Source organism: Muscardinus avellanarius (genome assembly GCF_963383645.1).
Source record: "Muscardinus avellanarius genome assembly, chromosome: 3".
NCBI lineage: Eukaryota > Metazoa > Chordata > Mammalia > Rodentia > Gliridae > Muscardinus > Muscardinus avellanarius.
The window spans coordinates 14954918-14979256 of record NC_137788.1 but is presented as its reverse complement, the minus strand read 5'-3'; the positions used below and the strand labels follow the sequence as shown (position 1 = coordinate 14979256).

At 46.2% G+C, this 24339-nt stretch overlaps 1 protein-coding gene across 4 annotated transcripts in view; it reads left to right on the top strand.

The window, feature by feature from the left end:
* EMC1 (ER membrane protein complex subunit 1) overlaps positions 1-4312 on the top strand; it is a gene marked incomplete at both ends in the record, with an annotated part of 28995 nt that extends 24683 nt beyond the window's left edge. For all 4 annotated transcript variants that reach the window (XM_080693376.1, XM_080693374.1, XM_080693375.1 and 1 more), the window contains 3 exons: positions 2107-2191; positions 3865-3994; positions 4133-4312. In XM_080693376.1, the coding sequence (XP_080549502.1) occupies positions 2107-2191; positions 3865-3994; positions 4133-4312 (395 nt within the window). The remainder of the gene's footprint in view (positions 1-2106; positions 2192-3864; positions 3995-4132) is intronic.
* Between the last annotated feature and the right edge of the window lie 20027 nt (positions 4313-24339).

The following is a 24339-nucleotide window of genomic DNA, read 5'->3' as shown; positions in this document are numbered from 1 at the left end:
TTTTTGATGCTTTCACCTTGCCCAGAAAATTGACCTCTGATGTCATTTTTTTTTTTTTTTAAGTACTGGGGATTAAATTTGAGCCACGTACATTTAGAAAAAAACTTTTTTTTTTTTGGTATTGGGGATGGAACCCAAGAGCATTCTACCTCTGAGCTATACCCCTAGCCTTAATTTGAAACAGGGTCTCACTGAGTTGCAAAGGGCCTCACTAAGTTGCTGAGGCTAGCCTCAAACTCTGATCCTCCTACTAGGCGTGGTGGCACACACTTGTAATCCCAGCATTTGGGAGGCTGAGACAGGAGGATTGCGGTTTGAGGACAGCCTCAGCTCCTACTTAGTGAGGCCCTTTGCAACTCGGTGAGACCCTGTTTCAAAATAAAAAGAATAGCCGGGTGTGGTGGCACATGCTTGTAATCCCTGCGCTTGGGAGGCGGAGACAGGAGGTTCGCACAGGTTCAAAGCCAGCCTCAGCTACTTAGTGAGGCTCTCAGCAACTTAGTGAGACTCTATTTCCAAATAAAATAGAAAATAGGTCTGGAAGTATAGCCTGGAGGTAGAAAACCTCTGAGTTCCACCCCCAGTACCACCAAAAAAGAAAAGAATAAAAAATAGGGGTGGGGGTATAGCTCGGAGGTAGAATGACCCTGGGCTCCATCCCAGTACCACAAAAAAAAAAAAAAAAAAAAAAAAACAACCAATAAACAAAAAACAGTGATCCTTCTATCTCTGCCTCCCAAGTACTGGGATTACAGGCATGTTCTTGAGCTAGGGTCTCACTGAGTTGCTTAAGCTAGCCTCGAATTTGTGATCCTTCTGCCTCTGTCTACTGCTTTTCTGTGTGTGTGGATTGGATCCAGAGGCATTCTACCTCTGAGCTATGCCCTCTGTCCTATTTTAGTTTTTACTTTTGAAACAGGGTCTTGTTAAGTTGCTGAAACTGGACTGCGGTCCTCCCATCTCAGCCTCCCAAGTACTGGGATTACAGACATGTGCCACCATATCTGGCCCTGTGTTGCCTTGTGTAGAAGCCCGCAGGATCTCATTCTGTATAGTCTTAAGTTCAGGACTCACTGTCTCAACCCTGTCCTCTGCCCTCTTCATCTTACGTCCTTTGGGACTGTGAGTTCTAACAGACACTTGTTGTCATTGTGTTATTGTCAAATATGAGGAAGTCGGCCCTAGTTGTAGCTTCTGAACTTTGGTCCCCTGCCTGACACTGGCGCCATCCATGCTGCCCGCCTCCCAGTCCCCAGCTAGCCACACTGCCTCAGGCGCACAGCCTGTTTGCCGAAGAGGAAGGTAGACTAGCGTGGTCGGGGGAATTACTGGAGGGAAGGAGAAGGATGAGGAGCTCCAGGTGGACTTCCATACTTTTCTATTTCATCATTACCTGTATCTTGATTTAGAACTTTATCTTCTAATGTTGCACAGTGATATGTGAAGAAACCAGTATCGTGAAAAGCGTGAGCACTCATTCGGATCCACTCATCACATTATTGGCTATTTAAGGGGCCTGATTGACCCCACCTCTTTTTGAGGTACTGGGGATAGAACCCAGGGGCATTCTACCTCTGAGCTACATCCTTACCATATTTTATTTGTATTTTTTTGCAGGGAGGGTTTGTTTGTTTTTGTTTATTTGCTTGTTTTTTGTGGTACCAGGGATGGGACCCAAGGGCATTCTATCTTCAAGCTATATCCCAGCCCTATTTTTATTCTTTATTTTGAAACAGGGTCGCACAGAGTTGCAGAGGGCCTCACTAAGTAGCTGAGGCTGTCCTTGAACCATGATCCTCTTGTCTCAGCCTCCCAAATGCTGGGATTACAAGTGTGGGCCACCACACCCAGCTTTATTTTTATTTTGAGACAGGGTTTCACTGAGTGGCTGTGGCTGAGGACCTCACTAAGTTGCTGAGACCAGGCTCACACCTGTGATCCTCCTGTATTTACCTCCCAAGCACTGGGATTACAGGCATGTCCCACTGTTCTGGGGGCCTCTATTAAATTTGGGTTAAACTCTTTGATCTGAAGTTCCTGTGATGATGAGCCTTTTGTAACTGGCCCTCACCTATTGGGATGTGAACCTCTCTTCTTCCTATGCAGTTGGGTTACCTTCTGGAGCAATTCTTTCCCTCCCTAAGGCCCTGCTGGATCCCCGGCGACCTGAGATACCAACGGAACAAAGCAGGTGAGGCCCTCATGGAGTGCTGAAGGTTCTGACCGTCAGGACCCCACGGAGCAGCTCTGCTCCTCTCTCTGCTGTGTGCCATCCTGCTGAGCCGGGCCAGGGGCTGAACAAGTCTGACAAGCCTGCCTTCAGGGAGCTTGTGTTCCTGTGGAAAATAGACGGCGGATAAATAACGAGTAAATTCTCTGCTCTGTTATGGACTTGGACACGCTGAAGAGAAAGAATAACGGAGGGATGGGCTGCGAATGAAGGGTGTGGGCAAATGGGTATGAAATTTGAGATCAGGTGGTGAGAAAGCCCCCTGAAAAGGAGACTTCTGAGTAGAGCCCTGAAGGAGGGGAAGGAGCCAGCAGTGTGGATATCTGATCCCGCAGAGAGGACAGGCAGTGTAGAGGCCCTGAAGTCAAGTGTCTTGAGTTTGGGGAGGACAACCTTGCGTGGCTGAAGACACCAGGAAATATGCCGTGAGGGCTTGGTCATGTGGCGAAGCCAGAGGCTAGATCATTGTCAAGTTACATTGTGTGTGTCGCTGGGGATTGAACCCAGGGGCAGTCCACCTCTGGCCTACATCCCCAGCCCTTTTGTTGAAGCTGGCTTCAAACCTGCGATCCTCCTGTCTCAGCCTCCCATGTACTGGGGGTTAAAAGCATCCACCACCAAACCCTGCTTAAGTTTTGTATTTCTTTTCTTTTCTTTTTTTTTTTTTTTTTTTTTTTTTTGGTGGTACTGCGGGTGAAACCCAGAGGCTTTCTACCCCCAGTCTACACCTCCATACCTATTTTATATTTTATTTGGAAATAGGGTCTCACTAAGTTGCTGAGAGCCTCACTAAGTAGCTGAGGCTGGCTTCGAACCTGTGTGATCCTCCTGTCTCAGTCTCCCAAGCACTGGGATTATAAGCTTGTGCCACCACACCCAGCCTTTAAGTTTTATATTTCTTTTTTAATTTTTTTGGTATTTAGGGTAGAACCCAGGGGATTTCTACCTCCGGGCTATACTCCCAGACCTATTTTGTGTTTTATTTGGAAACAGGGTCTCGCTAAGTTGCTGAGAGCCTCACTAAGTAGCTGAGGCTGGCTTTGAACCTGTGTGATCCTCCTGTCTCCGCCTCCCAAGCGCAGGGATTACAAGTGTGTGCCACCACGCCTGGCTTAAGTTTTGTATTTCTAATTCTCCATCTCTATGTATTTTCTCACCTCCATCTTGACTTCTTTTCACCTGGGTCATGAGGAACTGTGGGCAGTGGGAGGACAGAGCAGACCTGCATTTGGCTGGTGAGGAACAGGGGTATGGTTTGGAGCACTGCAAGAGAGTGGGGAGGCAGGACTGGGAGGCGCTTGAGTGACGAGCAGGAATTGGCCTCTTGGCTCAGTGCTGGTTGGACAGTCGCCCTGACTTTCCTGCTCTGGTATGAAATGTTGATCTGCTCTACTGTATTTTTCAGATTTAGAACAAGGTAGGAATCCAGTTCTCAGCCTTACTCTAGATAGCCTTCTTTACTCTAGTCCTTCCTAACATTCAACTGCTAAAATTTTAACTTCCTAATGCAAATAGACAGAAGGAGATTCAAGGTTAGATACGTGGCCTGGAAACCTCTCAGGGCCCAGCACGGGCAGCCAAGAGATCCCTTTGCCGCAGTTCTCACAGTGCCTGTCCTGGCTGGTGTTTTGCAGAGAGGAGAACCTAATCCCATACTCCCCAGATGTTCAGATACACGCGGAGCGATTCATTAACTATAACCAGACGGTCTCTCGGATGCGAGGCATCTACACGGCTCCCTCGGGCCTGGAGTCCACTTGTTTGGTAAGTCGAGCTCCCAGCCAGCCTGTTTGCTGGCTGCTCTCCGTGACGCCCCGGGGAACAGCTAAGGACCCCTCCTCCCTCCCTGTTTGAGGTGGCGGTGGCTCGTGCTACATTCTTCCTGATCTGTCTGCCTTCCAGGTTGTGGCCTATGGTTTGGACATCTACCAAACTCGAGTCTACCCGTCCAAACAGTTCGATGTCCTGAAAGATGACTATGACTACGTGCTAATCAGCAGTGTCCTGTTTGGCCTGGTTTTTGCCACCATGATCACCAAGAGGCTGGCACAGGTGAAACTCCTGAATCGAGCCTGGCGGTAAAGACCGAAGACCTTGCGCCTGCTGAGCACATGCTCTACACTGGGCGACACCTCAGCTAGTGTGGAGAACTGCAGGGACTGGGTCAGCGAAGGAGCCGCGGTGCTGGCTTGGCGGGTCACTGCAGCATGGGTTCTCGTCACAGTTGAGAGTCAGGAGAAAGAAGACGGACCTTCAAGCATAACTGCGTTTGGGATGCACCACGCAGTCCTGTGTATAGACTGAACCCACTCAACCCAGCTGAAGATCTCAAAGCTCCTGAAGGACCTTCCCCTGAAGTCCAAGGCTGCTTTTCTGTCCCCTTTGTCCCTTTATGAATGTTCCACTTTTTTCTAAGACCTCCAAACTGATTTTTCTCTTTTGTAAGTCCTGTTTAATGTTATTTTAGTTTGCTTTCTCTGTTTCCCAGTTTTATGTGGACGTCCTCCTGATTTTTTCTTTACCTCTTGCTTCAGAGTCAGACAGGAGCTTTTCTTTGCTGCTAATTCCACCTTAAAGATGTGTTGGTTGCTTGGACTTTTTTGGGTGGGCATGGTGTCTCTGTCTAGCTGAGGTTGGAGGACTGACCCGGCCTCCCATGGCTTCCCTCCCAAGTCACATGGATTGAGGAGTCTACCCGGTATCAGAATTAGTTTTAACTACCCCTCTTGTTTGATGCTTTTGTTTATTAGATTGGGCCACCAAGCCTTTGCTCCTCTTTGTCAAAGCCAAGTGCATAATAGTGTCTTGGTTTATCTGTCTTTGCTTGTGCTTTTTGCCCGAGATGTGTTGGAGCTGAAGCCTTTTAGTTTTGTATTGCTGGGGATGGAACCCAGGGCCTTGCACATGTGGACAAGGGCTCTATCTCTGAGCCATACCCCAGGCCAGCTGAAGCCTTTTTAAAACTACTGACTTGTCTGAATCTTAAAGAGATTTCAAGTGAATAAAATAATCTTTCCAGAGTTGGGTGTGGTGGTGCAACGCTTGTAATCCCAGCATTTGGGAGGCTGAGACAGGAGGATCACGGGTCATGGACAGCCTCAGTTACTTAGCAAGGCCTTTTGCAATTCAGTGAAACCCTGTTTCAGAATAAAGAACAGAAAGCCGGCGTGGTGGTGCATGCTTGTAATCCTAGTACTTGGGAGGCTGAGACAGGAGGGAATCACAGAAGTTCGAAGCCAGGTTCAGCTATTTAGTAAGGCTCTCAGCAACTTAGTGCAACCCTGTTTCCAAATAAAAATATAAAACAGGTCTGGGAGTGTAGCCTGGAGGTAGAAAGCCCTAGGGTTCCATCCCCAGTACCACAGGAAAAAAATCTATTTCTTAGTACCGTATAATCACTCATTTTACCCATAGGCTGGTAACCTCATTCAAGAAAGGTGTCCTTGTTTAAGAACCCTATTAACCTAGTTTTACTTTAGCTTTTTTTGGGGAGCAGAGTGTTAGGGATTGATCCTAGGGCCTTTGATCCACACACTTTGCCACTGAGGAATACCCCCAGCTAATATGTGTATTGGGGGATGGTACTGTGGAATGAACCCAGGGGCATTTTACCTCTGAGCTACACTCCCAGCCCTATTTTATTTTTTATTTTGAAACAGGGTCTTGCTAAGTTGCTGAAGCCGCCCTTGAATCTGCAATCCTGCTTTAGCCTCCCAACTTCTGCTTCAGACACTTCTCTGTTCTCACCTCTGGCTAAGTTTTAGATATAAATTAACATATGGGTCATATTTCTCTTAAAATGAGGTTTCAAGCCGGGCACGGTGGCGCACGCTTGTAATCCCAGCATTCGGGAGGCTGAGACCGGAGGATTGCGGTTCGCGGACAGCCTCAGCTACTTAGTGAGGCCCTCTGCAACTCAGTGAGACCTGGTGTCAAAACTAAAGAACAAATAAAATATGGCAGGGGGTGTAGCTTGGAGGCTGAATACCCTGGGTTCCATCCCCAGACCCTCAAAAAAAAAGGTTTCAAATCTTCCTGATTTTTTTTTTTTGGTGGTGCTAGGGGTCCGACCTAGGGCCTCATACATGATACATCCCTGGGCCCTGATCTAATCTTTGAAGATTTAACCAAGAGAGGAGAAAAAGGATAGGCTAGGAACCTGGCATATTATGGATGTTGGGTTGCTAATTGTTTGGGCTACTGTGTCTCCTGCATGTGACAGGAGACTGGACAGCTTCCCCTTGTTTATGGATTTGAGGAATGATGGAGCTTTGCTTTACGTGCTTTACATGAAGATTGAAACAGAGTGGACCGTCTCTAGCCCTGTGGTGAGAGGCACACTCAAGCGATGCAATAAAGCAAATGACGAACGACCGATCAGTCCTTTTTTGTGTCTCTGGAAGATCACTTTGAGGTCACTTTTGCATTAGAGTGGGAAAAGCAGTGCAGAAATGGAGCGCATTTAGTAAGGAAACTTGCTAAGGTAACTGAGTTGGTTAGCTTATTTAAAAAGAAATTTTCATCTCTGTAGTCCTGTGCTGATGGTAGGTTTTGGTACAGAAGCAAAAATTAATAGTCATTTTACTTTAGTAATTAAGTTGTAAAATTGATATCAGTAAGGAAATAAACATCTAAATATCTCTAGAAAAACAGGCATCTATTCATCCTGACTCAGGGTTCATTGGTTCATTTAGTTCAAAGTAACTTGAGAGAAGGGAATAAGTAGAAGATGCCTTAGTTTTGAGAGCTGCCTGGAATATCATTTGTCTTATGTAAAGGGACATAAGTGACATCATCAGATCTGGCCTTGTATAAGGGACCTAAGTGACATCATCAGCTCTGGTCTTGTATAAGGGACCTAAGTGACATCATCAGCTCTGGTCTTGTATAAGGGACATAAGTGACATCATCAGCTCTGGTTTTGTGTAAGGGACATAAGTGACATCATCAGCTCTGGCCTTGTGTAAAGGGACATAAGTGACATCATCAGCTCTGGTCTTGTGTAAGAGACATAAGTGACATCATCAGCTCTGGCCTTATATCAGGGACATAAGTGACATCAGCTCTGGCCTTGTGTAAAGGGACATAAGTGACATCATCAGCTGTGGCCTTGTGTAAAGGGACATAAGTGACATCATCAGCTCTGGCCTTGTGTAAGGGACATGTGACATCATCAGCTCTGGCCTTGTGTAAAGGGACATAAGTGACATCAGCTCTGGCCTTGTGTAAGGGACATAAGTGACATCAGCTCTGGCCTTGTGTAAGGGACATAAGTGACATCAGCTCTGGTCTTGTGTAAGGGACATAAGTGACATCATCAGCTCTGGCCTTGTATAAGGGACATAAGTGATGACATCATCAGCTCTGGTTTTGTGTAAGGGACATAAGTCAGCTCTGGTCTTGTGTAAGGGACATAAGTGACATCATCAGCCCTGGCCTTGTGTAAGGGACATAAGTGACATCATCAGCTCTGGTCTTGCTGTTTTGCTGTCTCTACACCTGCAAGATTGTAGTTCTCTTTTACTTTGAAATTTACAGAATCTCAAAGAACAAGCTAATGGGAGGGAAGTTACCTGCCTTTCCATAAAGTTCTCTGTGCTTTAATCATTACCATTTTATTTACAGTTACTTCAAAGCAGGTGCTTCAAATAGCTAATGCCATGGTCACATCCAAGTCTCTTCAAAGGTCCTGGCCATAATCTGAAAGCGTTTGGTCTGACCATCTACTCGCAGCCTCTACCTAGGGCTTCGAGACCTTGTTTCCTCTCAGTTCTCTGATTTACTTTTCTTCCTCTTCTGTGCATTTCCCTGGAACTCTCTTCCCTTATCTTCAATAATTAGGTTAGTTTTGGGGCTCCCTACATGTTTTACTTAAAAATGGGTGGTTTCTCAGTATTTTCTAAGCCCACATCTTTTTATTAGTTTGATCAGTATACTAGACCTTCTGGCATATCCGTTTATAGCTAGGTAGTACTGAGTACTCAGTGATCTCCATCCCTGTTGGGAATAATATAAAATGGTTTGTGGCTTTTGTTGGTTTTTCCTTAGACTTTGACTTGGGATAGGAATCAACTATTCAGGAGTGTGCATGAATCAAAACACAGAATTCCAGTTGTAACGCAAGATTGAGGGCTAGTAGGAATTTTTTTAAATTGGGATATATACTCATCACTTAAGATTATAGCTTATTGATTTAATACCCTTTGGAAGAAGCCCATGCCTGTTCTGCATCCTCTACCTCCAGCATTAAGAAAAAAAAAGAGCAAGCTTATATGTAGTTGATGCAGTTTTAGTCTCATAAACTAAGGTGGTGCTAAAAAACAATTGACATGACAGTTTATTAACTACCAAGATAAGAGCCAGGCATGGTGGTGCACATCTGTAATCCCAGTGGTTCTCGGACAGCCTCAGATACTTAGGCCCTTTGCAACTCAGTGAGACCCTGTTTCAAAATAGAGAATAAAAAATAGGGCTGGGGCTGTAGCTCAGAGGTAGAATTGCCCCCTGGGTTCCATTCCCAGTCACTCAAAAACAAAAAAACAAAAACAAAAAAAAAAAAAACAAGGATAGTCTCAGCAATGTAGTTACTAGGGTCTCAGCAACCTACCTAGACCCTATTTCAAAATAAAAAAAATGAAAAGGACTGGAGGTTGAATGCCCCTGGGTTCAATCCCTGGTAACTTCTCACACACACACACACACACACACACACACACACACACACCCCAATATCAAAATTTCAAAAAAATTTTTTTTGTATGTGTGGTTCTAGGGATTGAGCCCAATGTCATTCTACTTCTGAGCTACACCTCCAGCCCTATTTTAGTTTTTATTTGGAAACGTCTCACTAAGTTGTGGCAGCCTCACTAAGTTAATGCTGACTGTGAATCTCTGATCATTCTGTTTCAACCTCACAAATACTGAGATTACAAGCACGTACCACTGTGCCCAGCTAACGATACCAATAACTTAAGGTGAACATCTCCTTTGTAAACCTCCCTCTATCCTCTATTTCCCAGAGGTCACTACTGGAGATTTTGGTATGTATCTCTTGACCACCATATTCTTTGACTTGATTTTCTTACTTGATATCTAGAACTCCCATTATCAATAGTATGGATCTCCCTTACCACTTCTAATGATCACAGAATACAATTCTTAGGAATTATTCCATTAAGAGTTTTTTTAATTTTGTGTGTGTGTGTGTGTGTGTGTGTGTGTGTGTGTGTGTGTGTGTGTGTTGCTGGGAATGGAACTTGGGTAGGTATTCTATCTCCAAGCTATACCCTCAGCCTGATTTTTAAGTCTTTTTTTTTTTTAAACAGGGTCTCACTGAGTTGCAGAGTGCCTCACTAAATAGCTGACACTGTCTGAGAGCCCAGATCCTCCTGTCTTAGCCTCCCAAGTGCTGGGATTACAAGCGTGTGCCACCATGTCTGGCTCTCAATTAAACACTTTTTAAGGAATATTTATCTTGTATGATTTAGGCCATCTTTCCAATAAGATTTCCCCCCCCCCCAGTACTGGGGATGCAACCAAGGGGCATTCTACCTCTGAGTTACACTCCCAGCTTATTTTTTATTCTTTATTTTGAAACAGGGTCTGAGTTGCAAAGAGCTTCTCTAAGTAGCTGAGGCTGTCCATGAACCGCAATCTTCCAGTCTCAGCCTCCCAAATGCTGGGATTACAAGTGTGCGCCACCACGCCCGACATAAAGGTTATGTATTTCTTCTAACTTTTTTTTTGTGTGTGTGTTTGATGTCAGTTGCGACATAACTCCAACCAACAAGCCTGTTTTCCACTAGTACTAGGGTTTGCATAAATTTCTGACCCACGACACTAATTTTCCAGTGTAGAGGTTAAGGCCACTCAGGAAGGTGTCTTTACGGTGTAGATTTGTATACACATATGTATGTATGTGTGTGTGTATATGCACATTATATATCTCTCTCTATATTTGTGTGTGTGTGTGTGTGTGTGTGTGTGTGTGTGTGTGTAGCACTGAAGATTTAATTCAGGGGCATTCTACCTCTGGGCTACATCCATAGCCTGATTTTTCTTCAGTCTGGGGATGGAACTCAGGGGCATTCAACCTCCGAACTACTGCCCTGTTTTTTATTCTTTATTTTGAAACAGTCTCGCTAAGTTGTGGAGAGCCTGAGTAAGTTGCTGAGGCTGTCCACGAACTGTGATTCTCTAGTCTGTCTTCCGAATGCTGGGATTCACCACACCCAGCTTCCGATTTTTTTTTTAATTCTTTGTTTTTTTTTTTTTTTTTGGTGGTACTGGGGGTGGAATCCAGAGGCTTTCTACCTCCGGGCTATACTCCCAGACCTTTTTTATATTTTATTTGGAAACAGGGTCTCACTAAGTTGCTGAGAGCCTCACTAAGGAGCTGAGGCTGGCTTTGAACCCGTGCGATCCTCCTGTCTCAGCCTCCCAAGCGCGGGGATTACAAGCGTGCGCCACCATGCCTGGCATAATTCTTTACTTTGAAACATGGTCTCACTAAGTTGCAAGGGTCTCACTAAGTAGCTGAGGCTGGCTGCAAACTGGGATCCTCCTGTCTCAGCCTCTCAAGTACTGGGATTACAAGCGTGTGCCAACATGCCTGACTCCTGTTTTATTTTTATTTTGGAACAGGGTCTCACTAGATTAATGAGTTTCAGAATTTGCTGAGGCTGTCCTTGAACCTGCAATTCTCCTGTTTGCCTCCTAAATACTGAAATTACAAGTGTGTGCCACCACGCCTGGCTGTATATATAAAATGTATATTTGGAGTGGTACTAGGGATTGGACCCAGGGACATTCCAGCTCTAAAGTAAATCCCCAGCCCTATTAATTAATTTTTATTTTGAAATGGGGTCTTGCTATTGAAGAAAATCTTATTTACTTGCTAAGGATGTCCTCAAACCAGGGATCCTGCTGTCTCAGCCTCCCAAGTACTTTGATTACAGGCCTGCACCACCACACCCTGCTCAGAATAGATTCATACTGAGGTACACTGCTCTACTACTACTGCTGAAGAAGAATGAAGGGCTTGGGTGTATAGTTCAGTGGTAAGGCGCATCTTTAGCGTACACCACAAGGGCCTGGGCTTGATGTTTAGCACTGGGATGGGGAGAGAGGGAGAAAGAGACAGAAAATACGAAAGCCAAGAAACCACAAAGTACATGTGAAAGGCAAGTCATGTGAGCTCCATTGTACTTCATGGCTCACATTATGGTCGTGATGACATTACATATACCATGTGCTGTGGTAAGAGCTGGACTAGAATAAACCAGAATGCCGGTTTATCGATAAGGAGGTCTGCTAATTTTCTTTCAACATCCATGAGTTTTGCATCCTTAGATTCAACCAACAGCAGACAGGAAATATTTAGAAAACAAACCCCTACATTTGCTCTGAGTATGTAGACTTTCTTTGGTCACCATTCCCTACTTGAGACAGACTCTGGTATCTTCAGGAGGTACTGGAGCCAAGCCCCCACAGAGACCAAGGAATGACTAACTGCAGAGGACCGAGTACTTCTGTCTGCTGGCCAGGATATACATACTTTTCTATAAAGAAAGTTGACATCAGTTAAAATGCTCTTGTGCTTGGTCATGATGGGGTTAAAATCAGGTTTTACTAATTTTTTTTCTGTAGGTATATTTCTACAAAGGAGACTAGAATACTAATTTTAATCGTGTTTAGTATAAAGCACAGCATTTATGTACATTTTCTTTTAACTTTTGACACAATTAGACTTACATAAAAGTTGCATTTATTTATAGAAAAGATGCAAGGACAGCACAAAGAACCCCGATGTCTTCCACTCAGATTCCCCAAAGCTTAACTTTTTACCATGCTTGCTTTATCCTTCCTTGTCTTGCTCAATCTGATGGGTCAAAACTTCCGGAGACTTGCCGGGCATGGTGGTGCACGCTTGTAATCCCACGCTTGGGAGGTGGAGACAGGAGGATCGCGCTAGTTCTGAGCCAGCCTGGCTGGCTTAAGAGACCCTGTTTCCAAATAAAAAAAATATAAAAAATAGGTCTGGGAGTGTAGCCCGGAGGTAGAAGGGCTTCCAGGAACCCCAGTACCACCAAAAAAACAAAAAACAAAAACCAAACAAACTTCCTGAGACTTTAAATCCTAGAACATGGTAGTAGCAGAATTGGGGTTAAGAAACGAGATTTTACAAAACCTAACTTATTTTATGTAAGTTATTTAGGCTGAATTAGTGTATCTAAACTTCATCTTATAGAAACTTGTGAATCAAGCACTTATTACTTCACATTTGCTATTTAATGACCCCCATAAATTTATATGTTCACTTTTTCCTTTGTGTGTGTGTGTGTGTGTGTGTGTGTGTGTGTGTGTGTGTGTTACTAGGGATGGAGCCCAGGGGCGTTCTACCTCCGAGCTACACCCACAGCCCTATTTTTTATTCTTTTATTTTGAAACAGGGTCTCACTGAGTTGCAAAAGGCCTCACTAGGTAGCTGAGGCTGTCCGCGAACCGTGATCCTCCTGTCTCCACCTCCCAAATGCTGGGATGACAAACGTGCGCCTCTGTGCCTGGTGCTGTATGTTCACTCTGTTGTACTGATTTTAATAATGTGCTTGGGGTAGCACTTGCCCACCCAGTAACTCCAGTATTTAAGAGGTAGACAGGAGGATGGCAGGTTCATGGCCAACCACAGCAACTTAGTTTTGCCCACTGCAACTTAGTGAGACCCTGTTTCAAAATAAAGAATAAAAAATAGGGCAGGGGGTGTAGCTCTGAGGTCAAATTCCCCTGGGTTCCATCTCCAGACCCACCAAACACACACACACACACACACACACACACACACACACACACATTGAAGGCAGCTACAGTGGTGCATGCCTGTAATCTTGTGATATGGGAGACTGATACAGAAGAATCACAAGTTTGAGACACTATCCCAAAATAAAAGCTATGGTAACAGCTCGGTAGCAGTGTCTTTGGGTTCAATCCCCAGTAAAAGTACATAAATAATAATTTTATTTTGAGCCAGGCATGGCGGTGCGTGCCTATAGTCCCAGTACGTGGGAGGCTGAGACTCATAGGTGCACATGAACGTATCATATCTTTCATCATTTTCTTTTTTTCTTTTGTGGGACTGAGGATGGAACCCACTGACCTCCAAGCTACACCCCCAGCCCTACTTTTTATTCTTTATTTTGAAACTGGGTCTCACTGAGTTGCAAAGGGCCTAAGTAGCTGAGGCTGTCCGTGAACCGTGATCCTCCTGTCTCAGCCTCCCGAATGCCAGGATTACAAGCGTGCGCCATCACGCCTGGCTTTTTTCATCATTTTCAAAATTTATTTTAGCTCTTTGCCCAGCCATTGAGATTAGAAATCTTTCATTTGGGATTTTAAGTCCTACGGTTAATGCCTAAAAACTACTTTGTATCTCTCAGTTTCTGTCTTATTTTTCTGGGTCAGAATATTAGAATCATCTTTCATCCCCAAATGTTTTGCTGTTTTTTTTTTTTAAACCTAAACTTAGGCTGTAGATGATGACAATTCTGACTGTTGTGGCAACGCAAGAACAAATTCCCAATACTGAAATAAACGTGGAGGAGTTTTTTTGTGTGTGTGGGTCTGGAACCCAGGGGCATTCGACCTCCAAGCTACACTCCCTGCCCTATTTTATTTTATTTTTTTATTTTGGGACAGGGCCTCACTAAGTGGCTGAGGCTGTCCGTGAACCGCGATCCTCCGGTCTCAGCCTCCCGAATGCTGGGATTACAAGCGTGCGCCACCACGCCCAGTATATTTTAAAATAGGGTTTAAGTTACCGAGGGCCTCACTAAGTAGCTGAGGCTGTCTGCAAACTGCGATCCTCTGGTCTCTGCCTCCTGAATGCTGGGATTACAAGCATGCGCCACCACGCCCAGCTAAACACTTTGTGTGTGTGTGTGTGTGTGTGTGGTACTGGGGGTGGAACCCAGAGGCTTTTCTACCTCTGGGCTATACTCCCAGATCTATATTATACTTTATTTGGAAACAGGGTCTCACTAAGTTGCTGAGAGCCTAAGTAGCTGAGGCTGGCTTTGAACCTGTGCGAGCCTCCAGACTGTCTTAGCCTCCCAATTGTGGGCATTACAACCCTGGCAGTTAAATGTGGTATTTAAAAAGGTTTTAAATAAAGCTCTTAGCCGGGCGTGGTGGCGCACACTTGTAATCCCAGCATTTGGGAGGCTGAGACTGGAGGATCGCGGTTCGCGGACAGCCTCAGCTACTTAGTGAGGCCCTCGGCAACTCAGTGAGACCCTGTTTCAAAATAAAGAATAAAAAATAGGGCAGGAGGTGTAGCTCGGAGGTCAAATCCCCTTGGGTTCCACCCCCAGACCCACAAAAAAAAAAAAAGCTCTTTATTGTTTTCCAAATCTTATGTGCCAGAAATGTACTCAAACATGTAAAGGATTTGAGAGACAAGAGGATAAGAACTAATGATTAAAATGGTATCGAGGAGCCAGGCATGGTAGGTAGTGCACGCTTGTAATGCTGTATACCATTAGAGTGAGGGTCTGAGAAACCACAAGAGACAGCCGACAGAAGCCTTTATTTAGCAGGCCAGTGGCAACCCTCAGTATCCAAGATGGACACTTGAGGAAGGTGTGCCATTAGGAGGTTAGGCAGGGTTTATAAAGACAAAAACCGCAGAAGGGGAGACAGAGCTTAGTAATCATGATTGGTCAAGGCCACCCGGCCACTGTTTCTGTACCAAGTCCAGTGGTTCCAGGATGTGGACATCCCATAACCAGGTGGTTTAAACTGGAACACAGGGTCACCTAGGGGACAGAGATGGAGTTAGTTAGGCTAGGTGGCTTGCCTTCTACATTCCTTTTGGTTCTTGGGAATTAAGTCGTTGATTTGTCCAGGTCATCATCCGGCTTCTGAGCTAGAGGACTGAAGTATGTTCTCAGGACCATGAGCCTTATTGTGGCTAAGCAATCCTGAATAAAATTGCAGGTGCATTTAGAATGCAGGGTCCTATAGTTATATGTAGCAAAAGGATAGCCAAGGGCCAGGGAGACCAGGGGAGCATTCTGTGGAACCAGGACCGCTCCTGTTCATCCTCCCGAGCCCTGGTTTCAAGCTCTCTCTAGAGCTCTTCTGGAGTATTTTTTGATAACTCTAGATTGGTTGACATAGTAACAACAGGATTCTCCTAAGGCAGCACAGAGACCTCCTTCTCTAATAAAAAGAAGATCTAGTCCTCGCCAGTTTGGTAAAACAATGTCTGCATGGGCGTCAATTTGGTTTTCTAGCAGGGAAGTCATACTACGTAGTCGGGCCAGGTCTCACCTCACTATGGTGGTAAGTCTCTGGTGGTTTTTTATACTAAGTCCTAACGAAGAGGCCCCCAATGCAGTAGAACCTGCAATTCCAAGCCCATGAGAGCCAGTACAAGGATTGGAGTGGCTCTCGGGGCCCAGTGGTGTATAGGGGCTGATTGTAAGTGAATTATTCCAGCTTCTCCATAGTAGATGACCCGGGGGAATACTTGTATGAATACAGAGAATTCTAGAGAGTTCCGGGACTGGAAGGCTGAGATGTGCAAGCACGGGGGTTAGTCCCTGGCTACATGAGAACCAGGATCCCGTGGGGGCTCCTAAAACAACAGAGTCATTTATGCCGAGGGCTATGAGCTTGGAGGGGGTGTAGGGATCTGAGGGGCTGCAAATGGAAGCATAATGAGATTGCCGCAAGCAATAGTCCTGTGAGTGGAAATAGGTGCCATTTCCTGTGACAGCTTTCAACGTGAGAGGGGGAAGTCCAGGGGCAACCGACAGGCAAGTTCACAGTGATACCAGTTAGAAAGTGGGAGTCCACTTGGGCAAAACCCACATGATAAGGGGGTTTGGGATCCAAGCACAGCCAGCAATTGTTAATGTTTGGATCTGTGGAGTTAGGTATAAGAAAGTCGCATTTACCAAGTCCGCCAGATCAACTATAGGTATGCTAGGGCTTGGGGTTGGATTACTTGGGTATCATTTGGTAAGGGTGGCTTTATCTTTAGGAATAGGTGCTAGTGGAGGAGCCAGGGGTCCCACAAGGAGAGGGGAACTTCTGATGGATACACTGTATGGTGAAAGAGGCCCCAGGGTCCTCTCCTCTAGTACGTTCTGAACCCCCAGTTCTACCTCTTTTCTAATAATGGGAGTGGAAGGGATTACAGTCTTTGACAGTTATAGTTAAAGGATGACACTTGCCCTGGACGTCTGAGTGAGGGTTGAAGTATGTGTGGATGATCTGACTCTGCTGATCAGGGCTAACAATCCAATCGCCCCATGTCCACGTTCCACAATCCCAAGTGGCACAAAAGTATTGGTTTGATCTGGTACATTTAGAGTCTGAAGTCTCAGAGCACGCGTAGTAATGACATGTCCCAATTGCTCTCTTTCCTGGCAGCTGACTCCCTAGTTCAGGCCAAAGCTCAGTCAAATCCACAGAGAAGTTGGGGATGCCTGTGGTGGGGAGAGGCTTTGGACTGCCCTCCCAGGGGTGGTGGCTGATGGGTCCACTGGCAGCGAGTGGGGCATAACTGCTGGCCCCTGTTCCCTCATTAAAGGACAAGAGTAGGAAGAAAAGAAAAAAGATTAAACAGAATTTAAACAAAGTCTTATCTGAAGTAATCCAGTTGGCTGGTCCAAAGCTCGCCATCATAAGTTGGGTAGTTTTCAGGTTGATACTTGAGAGGCCCTGGCTTTAATCTTTTGCTTTAACGGGTTGATCAAGTCAACATCCACTTGCTGTTTGTTTCTAGTGTTGGTTTACATAAATCCAATGAATCCAGGCTGATTTTCCCACAACTTTGATGGAGGTTGGGGTCATCAAAATGACTATTAAGGGTCCTGTCCACTTTGGTTCCGAAGATGCAGCTGACCTTTCTTTTCCTTCCTTCCTTTCTTTCTTTGCGGGGGGGGGGGTACTGGGGATGGAACCCAGGGGCATTCTACCTCTGAGCTATACCCCCAGCCCTATTTTTTTATTTTTTGTTTATTTATTTATTTTTGCAGGTCTGGGGATGGAACCCAGGGGCATTCAACCTCCAAGCTACACCCCCTGCCCTGTTTTTTTGTTCTTTATTTTTGAAAGAAGGTCTAAGTTGCAGAGGGCCTCACTAAGTAGCTGAGGCTGTCCACGAACCGCAATCCTCCGATCTCAGACTCCTGAATGCTGGGATTACAAGCATGTGCAACCATGCCTGGCTGGTAGTTTTTTGATATATACATGGTCTTCCGGCTGATAGGAGTGGAGGGCAGCTAAAGGGAGAGCTCCAGGGGCTTTTCTAGCTTCTGCTACAGTAGTGTGTTTCAGTCTGTATACAATGTAGAGCCTACAATGAACTAAGCAAATCATGATTAACATTGGGGTAATTGTTTTTCTTTAATTTGGGTAATACAGGAGGTAGTCTGCCAAACAATATTTCAAAGGGGTAATACCCTTTATATATGGTGTGCACCGGACGCGCAGTAGGGCAAAAGGAAGGAGTTCTACCCAAGTGCCGCCAGTCTATGTCACCAATGTAGTGAGCACCTCCTTTAAGGTTCTATTCATTCTTCTTACCTTCCCTGAGCTGTGGGATCTATAGGCACAATGAAGCTTCCAATCTATATGTAGTAATCGGGACAAGTCCTTTGTAATTTTGGCCCTGAAGGCCTGACCATTGTCGGACTCAATGGTAAGCAGTAGGGGAATAATTTCCATGACTAACTTTTTTTTTTTTTTTTTTTTTTTTTTTTTTTTACAGTCGTTTGTGCTATTTCAGTCCGGGTAGGGAGAGCTTCCACCCATTCTGAGTAGGTATCCACCATAATCAAAAGGTATTTATAATTAAGTTTACTAGGCTTAATTTCAATGAAGTCCACTTCGCAGTGTTCTCTGGGTGACTTCCCGCAGAGACGGTGGGTCTCGAACACCGGGTCATGTTTCCAAGAATTCCCCTGGGTGCACACAAGTAGCGGGAAACGACACCATGAATTAGCTGGTGTGCTCCGTGTATATCATAGTCTTTCCTTAACAGTTCGTATAGACTGGTTTCTCCTAGACGAGTGGAATAGTGGAGTTGCTGGACAAGTGTTTTCCCAAGATTTTGGGAGATTTGGGTAGGACGACACATCCAGTTTCTTGGTCAATTACTGTCTGCTTTTCCTGTAATTTTTTTTTTTTTTTTTTTTTTTGGTACTGTAGATGGAACCGAGGGGCTTTTCTACCTCTGGGCTATACTCCCAAACCTATTTTTATACTTTATTTGGAAAGAGGGTCTCACTAAGCTGCTGAGAGCCTCACTCAGTAGCTGAGGCTGGCTTCGAACCCGTGTGATCCTTCTGTCTCAGTCTTCGAAGTGGTGGGGTTACAAGCATGCGCCACCACGCCTGGTTTTCCTGTGATCCTTTGGAATCTCAGGAGTATAGTTAGGAGTTTCTGGCAGATGATGATTGGGGACGAAAGCCAGGAGATTTAGAGATCCCAATGGGTGTAGAGCCACTCGCTTGGCTGTCTCGTCACCCAGTTCATTTCCCCCGTTCTCAGGAGAATGTCCTTCTGGTGGGCTCGACAATGCATGACGGCAATCTTTTTAGGGAACTATATTGCTTCTAGAAGGGCCAGAATTTCGGGAATATTTTTAATACTTTTCCCTCCTGAAGTTAATAGCCCCCTTTCTTTATATATTGCCCTGTGGACATGTGTGGTGGAGAATGCGTATCGGCTATCAGTGTATACGTTCATAGTTTTATTTTTGCCATGTATTAAGGCCTGTGTTAGGGCAATCAAGTCAGCTTTCTGTGTTGAAGTGCATGTCCCAGGGCCTGGGCCCATAGTACCTTGTCAGTACCACATGTCAGTACCTTGTCATAGTACCACTGCAGGCCCTGCCTACCGGACTCCATCGAGGATAAAACTGCTGCCATCTGTGAAGAGATCCTCATTTGGGGACTCCCGAGGCACATCTGTGAGATCTGGGCGGGAACCCTGGGAAGTCTCCAGGGTGCCGAGGCAGTCATGTTCTGGTGGAAAGCATCTGGCAGGTCGATGTCTGGCAGCAAAGTAGCCAGGTTCAGGGCTGTTGTAGTTAGAAATATTATCCTCTCAGAATCTGGGAGCTGGGTTTGGTAACGAGTCAGGTGGGCATTTGAGATCCACCGGTGTAGGGGGGTAGGTGACCGAAGGGCAGTCTCCACTGCATGTGGGGCTATAATCTGAAGTTCCTGCCCCAGAGTTAATTTTGAAGCTTCTTTGGTCAGAAGGGCGGTGGCCACTATCGCTCTTAGGCAGTTTGGCCATCAAGCTACCACGTAGTCCAGTTTCTTTGAGAGATAGGCCACTGGCCTCCTCCAGGGTCCTAGATTCTGCGTCAAGACTCCTTTTCTTCTCCGCCCTTTTCATCTGTGAACAGTTGAAAAGGCTTTTCCAAATTGGGGAGGGCCAGAGCAGGTACCTGTATGAGTGATTGCTTTAGATGTGAAAAGGCTGTCTGAATACTTTTATCCCAATCGATTGCCTCTCCTGGCCCTTTGGTGGCTTCATAAAGGGGTCTTGCTATTTCAGCAAACCCCAAGATCCAGAGTCGGCAATACCTGGCAGCTCCCAGGAATCCCCGAATTTGACATTTTGTCTGAGGCCGGGGGATTTGAAGAATGGCTCGGATGAGGTCGGTTGATAGTCTTCGCATCCTTTTTTTCTAATTGGTAGCCCAGATAGGTTACCTGGGTGCTACTCAGTTGGGCCTTTTGGTTGACACTCGATAGCCCAGATCCTGGAGGGTCTCAAACTAAGTCTAATGTGGCCTGTCTGCATTCAGGCACAGTCTTTGTGGCCACAAGTTAAGTTGTCCACATATTGAAGCAGGACGTTTGGGCAGTTAAGTCTAAATTCCTGCAAATCCTGGCTTAGGGCCGCATCAAACAAAGTGGGTGAATTTTTAAATCCCTGGGGGAGCCTGGTCCACGTGAGTTGCCCTGAAAACTCTTCTTCTCGATCAGTCCATTTGAACGCAGAGAGGCTGATTCTCCGTGGCCAGTGGAAGGCTGAAGAAGACATCCTTTAAGTCCAGTACACTATGAATAGTGTGACTGGGTGGCAGCAGGCTGAGGAGAGTTTAAGATTGGTCACTGTAGGGTGGAGAGTCTCCACTTGTTTGTTGACCTCTCTTGGATCTTGAACACGTCAGTAATCATCGGTTCAGAGCTTCTGGACAGGCAGTAGTGGGGTGTTCTGTGGCGATTTGCCCGGGTCAGAAGGCTAAACTCAAGAAGTCGGTTAATGTGTTTGGTTATCCCCCTTTTAGCCTTGTGGCTTATTGGGTATTGCTTTACTCTAATAAGAGTAGCATTTGAGGTCAGCTGCATCACTATGGGTGGTCGGTGACTTGCCAGCCCTGGGGGGTTCTCTTCAGCCCATACCCATGGGACCTTGGTGCTCAGCTCTATTAGTTTAGCTATTAGGCCCTCATCTATTGGTATCCCTGTCCCATCTGAATCTTTATTTAAGAGGAACTCTTCTCCCAAGGGACCAGGATGTGGGAGGGTACTTCCAAGATACAGGTCCCACTGGTCCCTTTAGGACAGAAAAAGTTGCCCCCATATCCACTAAGAAAGATACAGGGGTGCTCCCTAAGTTTAACGTTACCCTGGGCTCCCAGGGGCTCACTGAGAAGGAGCCCTGACTGTCTCAGTCCATGTCCCCCTGCAGGTGAAGGACCTGCTTTGGGGGAGTAGCTTTTCTCCGTGGACACTCGTTTTTCCAGTGTCCCTCCTTCTTATAGTATGCACACTGATTCTGCTTAAGAGGGGCTTGATCCCGGTTTTGTTGCGGTCTGGGAGGCCTCTGACTCCCTGGCCTTCCTTGGCTGGCAAGGAGAACTTTTACTAGTCTCTTAGTTTGCTTTTATTGAAGTGAGTCTCGGTGTTGAAGACACGCTGAGCAATCTCCACTAGTTCTGACAGCACCTTCCCCTCAAATCCCTCCACTTTCTGCAACTTCTTTCTAATATTTGGGGCCGACTGGAAGACGAAAGCCAAGTTTATGGCTATCTTCTCGTCTACTTGCAGGGGCCTCTGTGTCGATTGGTGAATAGAGCCAGTAGTCTCCGGGAGGCATAATAGAAATGCACTTGGGGACTCAGTGGGCCCCTGGATGGTTTCGCTTACATGAGATAAATTAGTAGGCTTACGAGTAGCCGCTTAGACACCCCGTAACAGTGTTTGGCGGTACCGGTCTAGATCCTCCTCACCTCGGTCCTCATTGGGGTTCCAATCGGGTCTGCGACTGGGAAAAATGCAGCTGAGACCTTCGGAGTCAGTAGGAGGATGACCACTGGAATCAAGAATAGTTCGCCATGCTGGGACTATGCTGCACGGCAGACCCGCTCTTTCTTCTCATGTAAAGAGAGTCTGAAACAGCTGCTGGCAGTCATCCCAAGTGTGCTGACGGGTACAGAACACGGACGCGAGGAGGGGAATGAGACCCCGAGGGGACTCATGAAAAGAGGGATTTTGGTTTTTCCAAATATAAAGATCACTGGTAGTAAAAGGAACATACACCATAAAAGGACCAGTGGCTGAGGGGGCCTGTCGGAGAGGAGAACTGCAGTTGGCTGTGGTCCGTAGGCTGCGCCTCCCCGCGTGTGGGGAGGCAACACGAGGTGGGGACCAGGGCTTGGTTCGGGGGCAGAGGGGGAGGAAGGCGGATAGGGAGGAGGTAGGGAAGGATACACGGAAGAAGTGATTGTGGAATCCTCTTATGGTTCGGGTAGGACCTCTGGTATCCTCTTCTTTGTAAAGGGTGTGGGAGGAGGTCTGGTTACCAAAGTTGACCTCTTTTTTTTTTGTTGCTTGTTTTTACAGGTCTGCAGATGGAACTCAGGGGCATTTGACCTCCGAGCTACACGCCCTGCCCTATTATTTATTCTTTATTTTGAGACAGGGTCTCACTAAGTTGCGGAGGGCCTAAGTAGTTGAGGCTGTCTGCGAACGGGGATCCTCCAGTCTCAGCCTATTGAATGCTGGGATTACAAGCATGTGCCACCACGCCCGGCTACCTCTTAACTTTTGATTTACCTGAAGAAGGCCCAATTTCTTCCCCACAACCTTTTAACCATTTAGGGTGGTCAAAAAGGGTATCAGACCAAATCTGGATGTAAGGAATTTGGTCGGGGTGGTCCAGTTTTCCAAAAACCTTCCACTGTACTCCGAGGATAGTGGGCCAGTCAGTTTTGCCCTCAGGTGGCTAACTATCTTTAGAAGAGGCCAATCTATTTCACAGGGACGTTGAAGGACACTACGGTCAACCTCCATCCCATAATCAGCGGCTCTTTTCTGAAAATCCTTAATATTACTTAAAAAACATTGGAGAACCGTACAAAATTCATTTGACTGACTTTGGCCCATAATGAGACCTGCCTCAATAAGTAGACAACATATAAGCAATACAAGCCAAGTGACACCTATGCCGACAAAAACACAGAAACAGCACACGTTTGGACAACACGGGACTTCAGAAAACTCATACAGGAGGGCGGGTGGTGTCCCGTCCGGCCTCTGGAGTTGGAGTGAGCGGCCGCGTCCAGCCTGTCCAATCTCCTAGGGGTTGACCTACCTGAAAACAGGAGGCTTCAACCAGGTGCGTCCTGGCACAGTTTCCGCTAGGGACGAGGCCGAGGAACGTCTTCTCAGGGGCTCCCCTCTGTCACCGTGCCAATCGGCAGTGGTGGCCACAAATTTAGTCTTGCTGGTAATCAACTGGGGAATCTCAGAAATCTCGCCGGGGTCTCCAAATGTTGTATACCCCCAGAGCGAGGGTCTGAGAAACCGCAGGAGACCACAGGTATGGCTAACAGAAGCCTTTATTTAGCCGGCCAGTGGCAACCCTCGGTATCCAAGTTGGACACTTGAGGAAGGTGCGCAGTTAGGAGGTTAGGCAGGGTTTATAAAGACAAAAACTGCGGAAGGGGAAACAGAGCTTAGTAATCATGATTGGTCAAGGCCACCTGGCCACTGGCCCCCCTATTTCTGTACCAAGTCAACTGTTCCAGAATGTGGGCATCCCGTAACCAGGATGTCTTTTTTTATTACTATTATTATTATTATTATTGTTATTATTATTATTTGTGTGTGTGTGTGTGTGTGGTACTGGGGGTAGAACCCAGGGGCTTTTCTACCTCTGGACTATACTCCCAGACCTATTTTATATTTTATTTGAAAAAAGGGTCTAAGTTTCTGAGAGCCTAAGTAGCTGAGGCTGGTTTTGAACCTGTGTGATCATCCTGTCTCAGCCTCCCAAGTACTGGGATTACAAGCATGTGCCACCACTCCCGGCCCAGGATATTTTTTTAGTGTGCATTGACTCAGATCAGAACTCTGCATTCTGATTGGTAGGGCCAGTTTTGGTGGTTTTTACTGGAACACAATGTCACCCAGGGGACAAAGATGGAGTTAGGCTAGGTGACTTGCCTTCTACAGTAATCCCCGCGTTTGGGAGGCTGAGACAGGAGGATCATGGTTCCCGGCCAGCCTCAGCTACGTAGTGAGGCCCTTTGCAACTCAGTGAGACCTTGCTTCAAAAATAAGTAATAGCCGGGTGTGGTGGCGCATGCTTGTAATCCCAGCATTTGGGAGGCTGAGACTGTTGGATTGCGCTTTCCAGACGGCCTCAGCTACTTAGTGAGGCCCTCTGCAACTTGGTGAGACCTTGTTTCAAAATAAAGAATAAAACATTGGGCAGGGGGTGTAGCTTGGTAGTCGAATGCTCTTGGGTTCCATCTCCAGAACCGGAAAGAAAAAAAAAAAAAAAACAGGGTGTGGGGGGGTGTCTCTTGGAGGTAGAATACCTCTGGGTTCCACTCCCAGTGGCCCCCCCCCAAAAAAAAAAAATCGGGGTAGGTATGAGAAGGAGAAAGCTTTGCAAAACTGTTGGGCTAGCATGTAACTACTACAGAGGTCCCTACATGGAGAAAGAGATAGGCATCGGGCCTCCTCTTCTTATCCTTGGCTGTCCCGGGCTGGGGTCCTTATCTTCAACGATCAGAGTCTATTCATCCGTCCCTCACAAGCCCACCTACACCAAGCTCCAAACTCACCCTTTCC